A 6003-nucleotide genomic window follows, 5' to 3' on the forward strand; every position below is an offset into this window, starting at 1 on the left:
GTTTTGTACCACATTTTTTGACTAGGAACCCCAAAGCAAAACATGTTTGCATTTGGGAATTTTTGAGCAAATTGCCCATAAAGTAATCATTAATTTAATAAAAAGAATGTTTAAATGAATGAATAAATTAAAATCCACGATCAGTGTTTTCATAATCGAACCGGTAATCGAACCGGTTTACTTAAAAAAATGGTCCAACCGGTCCGACCGTTTTAACCGGACGGTCGAACCAAAAAACCGTTTATATAATTTAATATAATAAATAATATATTTTGGAATTTTGAAAACTCAAAAATTATATAATAGACATAAAATATATATTTAACATAGTTTGAAAGCTAAATAAATATGTAAATATATTTAAAATATCAATTATAGTTATAAATTATTTAAATAATAAATTATTTAATTTTTAAAAACCAATAATTATTAAAATATATTTTTTTAAATGAAGTAGAAATTTCAAATAATAATGTATTTATATATAAAAAATATTAAATCTAAGTCTTAAAAATAATTTTTTTTTAAATTTTCAAAAAAAAAATATAAAAAATTCGAAAAACCGGTTCAACCGGTTAAACCGGTTTTCCGGTTTTTCGATTCTTGACCGATTTTGACCGGTTCTGACCGGTTGGACCGGTTTTCCGGTTCTTGGGGTCGGAGCGGACCGGTCCAACGATCGGTTTCCGGTCGAACCGATCGATCCAGTCCGGTTTCGAAAACACTACCCACGACCACAAATTGACATGTTTACTCAAACACTAATGCCATAAAAAAAATTATATTTCTAAACCTCAGAATTTGAACCAAACTTTTCAAATCATTTGACCAAGTCCAAAGTCAATTAATCCCACTATTTCAATTATTTCTTCTGGAAGAAAAAATTGCCTCCACGGTTAGACGAAATCCTTCATCAGATCATTATTACTATGTATTTTAATACCTTAAGCTCGTCATTAATAGAAACGTAAAACGACTGATTCATGCACACTTACCAGATAATATCACGCGTATATATATAATTTTTAATTAACATACGTCCCCGCCAAGAAAGCTTCTCATTTCCTTCTTTCTTCCAAGTTAATTATATCTATATATTATATGATCTTCCTACAATTTATCAGACTTCTACTCTTCATTTTCCTGCCATTTCAAGTTTCTGGATATTTAATTTAATTCTCCAAACAAGATTCATCTTCCTTCCACACACTAAGGTATTATTTTCTTGAACCTTTTCAGTTATGATTTACTAACTATTTTCCGAAACCTGCGCAGATTTATAACTATTTTCGCTCCATGTTTTATTGTTTCTGAAGTACATATATTTCAGCAAATTAAAGAAACGAGCTAAAGTTTTTCTTCACGTATTAAAATGATCGGCGAATTCGTCACCACAACCTTAATGTATGTTATAATACCTTCTTTTTTATTTTTATTTTCCTTCTGACTCAGTAAACGATTATAATTAAAGTTTAATGAAAAAAACTCAAAAGTTTACTTTAATGGCTGATTTTGTAGACTGGTTCTTGGATACGCCTACCCTGCCTTGAAGTGTTTCAAAACTGTGGAGAAGAACAGAGTTGACATTCACGAACTCAGATTTTGGTGTCAATATTGGTATGCTTTTCCCAAATAAATTTATAAAACTAGCTGACCATATGCATACAATAATTTTTTTAATCATATATTATATTCATATTTACTCCTTTACACTACATTTTTTTCGAGTCAGATGTGTAAACAATTGCAAACCTGTATTATAAATTTTGGGTAAATTGTTTTTTTGATTATGTGTATTTGTTATTTTGCGAGTTCAGTCCATTACATTTTTAGATTTCAGTTTTAGTCTGTTATCTTTATTTTTTTTGGCAATTTTAGTCTTTTTCCGACGTGGCCCTGATGTGGCACCAATTCAGTGCTGATGTGAAGCTAACATGTAAGCATTTTCGAATAAAAAAGACCAAAATTGCCAAAAATCTGAACATGTAGCACTAAAATTGAAATATGGAAAAATAGAAGACTAACATCGCAAAGTGACAAACATACATGACCAAATTTGCCGTTTTCCCATAAATTTTAGTGTTGTTGATAAAGAAAGTAGTTATTTTATTTTTAGTGTGATCATTAATATTTTGAATAACCATGACCAGATATATTGGATATTTTAAAAAAATATAATTCAATGTTTTGGTTATTTTTTGTGTACGTTATCGTTATGTGGATTATTATTAATATCAGAGCAATTTTTGTAATAAAAGTACAATATATAAAATATGGATCTTTGTAATATCGTTCGGATATATATAAAAGGGAAATTAGGCTAATAATTAATGTTCGGAAGCTTTTAGGCCAATCAAATTCGAACGCTTCAAATTTAAGATTCAAGAAGTATTTATTTCATTAATGTTTGTTTTCTGTTGGGCAGGTCAACCAAAATAGTTTATTTTAAACAATGATAGGGATAGACGGATAGTAGAGCCCATCAAATGCTTTTAATGTAAAGAATGTATTTATTTATTGAAATTTAAAATTATATCGCTCGAAAAATAGGCTGATTATTTCCCAACACGAGTCACATCAACAAATGAAAAAAAAAAACCAGCAAGATAATAAACAATGACATGTTGTTTTACTTGAACAAAATCATTATATTTTATATGAAAAGACTCTTTTATTTTTTTTATTTTTCTTGGGTGAGATTAATATTTGTCTAATGTAATGAATATTTTCACAAAAGCTTTTACAAACTCATTTCCAACCTTAACCGATTCGGGGAAAAAATTATTTTTATAACAAAAATATTAATTTTTAGCACATATTTTTATTTTATTTTTATTCTTTAGTCTTATTATGGTATTGTTGTGCAATATCTCTAGAAGATAGGATAACTTAATGATTATTATTGTTTTTGCAGGATTATTATCGCAGTGCTAACTATTCTTGAAAGAGTTGGCGATACATTTATTTCATGGTATGTAATCTTTGTCTCTCTGCTCTAATATTCGATCGACTCAATTATTTAACTCCGAATTAATAATTAATTTTAATTTTTCCATAGGTTGCCTATGTATGGTGAGGTGAAGCTGGCCCTCTTCATCTTCTTATGGTATCCAAACACAAAGGTAAAATTCATTGCGTAATTTAAAAGTTCCAAAATATTTATTGTAGAAGAGGGTCGATGATTCATTTGCCTAATTTTTTTCATCCAATATATATTTTTTACTTACTAGGTTAATTTTTTCAATGTGATGTATAGATATAGAAAAGCTAACGCAACGATATATTTTAAAATCACTTTGAAATATAGTAGTTAAGGCAAAATATTATAACAATAGTATCCGTTTTGATGTTTTTTTTTGGAGACAAATTATATCAAATTTCCGTAATCAACATGTTCAATATTTTCCCCGATTCATAAGTTAGCCAACCCATTCAAATTATATCGACACATATGATAACATATAAGGAATTAAGGTAAGTATAATTAATATATTAATTAATTACAAGAGAGGTTGGTTGTTTATAAAACTCGATCCACTTTAACTTTAATTAAGAAATTCTTTTTGAAGTTTAATATTGATTTCGAATATTATGTTTGTTTAGATATTAAATTTTTCTGGGGTCTCAGACGCCTTCATTAAATTTTATATATAATTTTAGGGAAGTGGATTTGTGTACGAGAAATTGTTGCAGCCGTATGTATCGAAGCATGAGACAGATATTGAACGAAGCTTATGGGAATTTAGGCAAAGGGCGTGGAACTTAGCAATTTATTTCTGGCAGAATTGCACTGAATTGAGCTCCACCAAGATTCTTCAGTTTTTTCAGTTTGTCACTTCCCAAGCTACAAACATCACACAATCCAATTATCAGGTATATATATATTCCCATTTTAATTCTTATCACGATATATAAATATGATATATGAAAATTTTTCATTTAAAATTATAATATATGTTTATAATGTCACGTCTATTTGAACATTATGATCTTTATAAACTATATATATGTCGACTGTCCATTTAGCAAGCTTTGACAATTACTTTTCCGAAAAACAATTTTACATATTTTGGATGAAGAAAACTCATGACTATAAAAATCAACGTTTAATTTTTTAGTTGAAAACATTGATCAGCCGGTCAAGTTATCTAAAACTTTATAACCATGCATGATTAATTTTTACTATTGCACTGCACGGCCATTATATTTCAATCAAAATTCTAACATGACTATTGGCATGCAGAACACTGAACAGCCAGCCAATATGCTTACCAGATTATTCAGCCGAAACAAACCCGAAAACAGGCGGCGTCACCCATCTACGGCGGCTTACGATACCCAAACTCACTCACACTTTAACCAACCCATTGGTTCTCTCATCCCTGATTTGAACATTAATCGTCATGAGTTCGACGACACTTTGTATGCCAGAGTTCGACACTCCAAAGATGGTTACTAGAGAAATATATAATAATACGATAATAATTGAATAGAGAGTGAGTTAATTGGGAGATTGTTAAATATGAGATCAAGAGAATGTTGTAAAGTTTCAAATTTAGTTATTTATTTTTTTATACTTTTTATTTAACTAGTAAAATGCACGTGCGATGCACGTGGTATCACTTTGTCTATTTAATATATATTTATTATTTTTTATAATAATTATATTTAATTATATTTTCACGGCCTCAAAATAAAAATCATAAATTTGAATTATTAATTATGAAAATCAACTGAAATAATACAATAATCATTAACAAGTTTTCAAATGTACGTTTCATTATTGATGTTTGAAAATACTAAACTATTATATTAAAAAATTACTAAACTATTAACCTTTATTTCAGTTATTTATTATTTTAACTCTTTAATTAAATTTTTTAAATATAATTTTTATTATAAATTATTAAAATATAAATAAGAATACAATTTTCAACAAAAAAATCATATAAAAATAACGGGAAAAATACAATTTTGATGATGAATTTATATTTTCAGTCTTATAACTCCAATTTTTTTGTTTTTGGTCATGTTACGAAATATTTTCATTTGTAGTCATGTAACTTCTATATTGTTTTTATTTTTTTTTGTCAATTAACTTTTATGTTATTTTCATTTTGATTTTTTTACCATAGTCCATCATGTTTATCAGTCATAAAAAAGATCAAAAATTAAAATAAATACAATTAAAAGATAAAATAAAAACAAATAATAATAATAACCAAATAAAATTATAAATTCAACAATTAAATTTAAAATAACATTCTATCCTAATATCATAAAATTTATTTATAATTGGTTCAATAGTTATCATAATCATCATAAAAAATGTTCGTACCATGATTAATTTTATTTTATTGTTTTGGAATCATGTATAATCTCAAATCTATTAAAAGACACCAATTTTAATACAAGCTATCTTAAAATTTAAGACAATTATTATTGATATAAATGACTTATAATAATTGAATTGAATTAAATTATTATTCAATTAATTATATAATACTCCATCCATCCCAATTATGTAGGTCACATTTTTTTGTCACAAAATATATACTCATATATAATATTTAATAATATTTTTACACTTATTTACTAATATACCTCTATTAACTAAACCTTGAAAATTGTGCAATAATTTTTAATAACATTTAAAAATAAAATGATAATGTGTTACAACAAGGTAATAAAATTTTAAGTTTGTATAAAAAAAAATTCCAATTCTTTTTCTTAATATCTGTAAAAAAAAAAAGCCGGAGTACTATAATCAAAATAATCTAACCGAATCGTCATGGTTCGACTGTTCTATCCAGCAAGGACAATTATTGCACTCAACAAACTTCATTGCACTCCTTGTAATCAATGAGAATCGAATTCATGACCTTAGCTCTAATACCAATTGTAAGACCGAACGTTTGTCACTTTAACAAAAACTTACAATTTCAATGTTTCTTACTTACGGTCATTGTTATTCTATAGCTATATATATTAACTGTTTAAAAT

At 26.9% G+C, this 6003-nt stretch overlaps 1 protein-coding gene across 2 annotated transcripts; it reads left to right on the forward strand.

The window, feature by feature from the left end:
- Positions 1 to 1065: 1065 nt before the first annotated feature.
- On the forward strand, positions 1066 to 4675 carry LOC140891060 (putative HVA22-like protein g). Of its 2 annotated transcripts, none has more exons than XM_073299307.1 (7): positions 1066 to 1214; positions 1317 to 1404; positions 1519 to 1617; positions 2915 to 2971; positions 3059 to 3122; positions 3661 to 3873; positions 4244 to 4675. In XM_073299307.1, exons 2-7 carry the CDS (start codon positions 1373 to 1375, stop codon positions 4457 to 4459), a joined length of 681 nt encoding a protein of 226 aa, XP_073155408.1. In that variant the 5' UTR covers positions 1066 to 1214; positions 1317 to 1372; the 3' UTR covers positions 4460 to 4675. The 2 variants fall into 2 exon arrangements, with proteins under 2 accessions (XP_073155408.1, XP_073155409.1); XM_073299308.1 differs by having other exon boundaries at positions 1096 to 1214; positions 1331 to 1404.
- The last annotated feature ends 1328 nt before the right edge of the window (positions 4676 to 6003 follow it).

The sequence above is a fragment of the Henckelia pumila genome, chromosome 3 (genome assembly GCF_033568475.1).
Source record: "Henckelia pumila isolate YLH828 chromosome 3, ASM3356847v2, whole genome shotgun sequence".
NCBI classification, from domain to species: Eukaryota; Viridiplantae; Streptophyta; class Magnoliopsida; order Lamiales; family Gesneriaceae; genus Henckelia; species Henckelia pumila.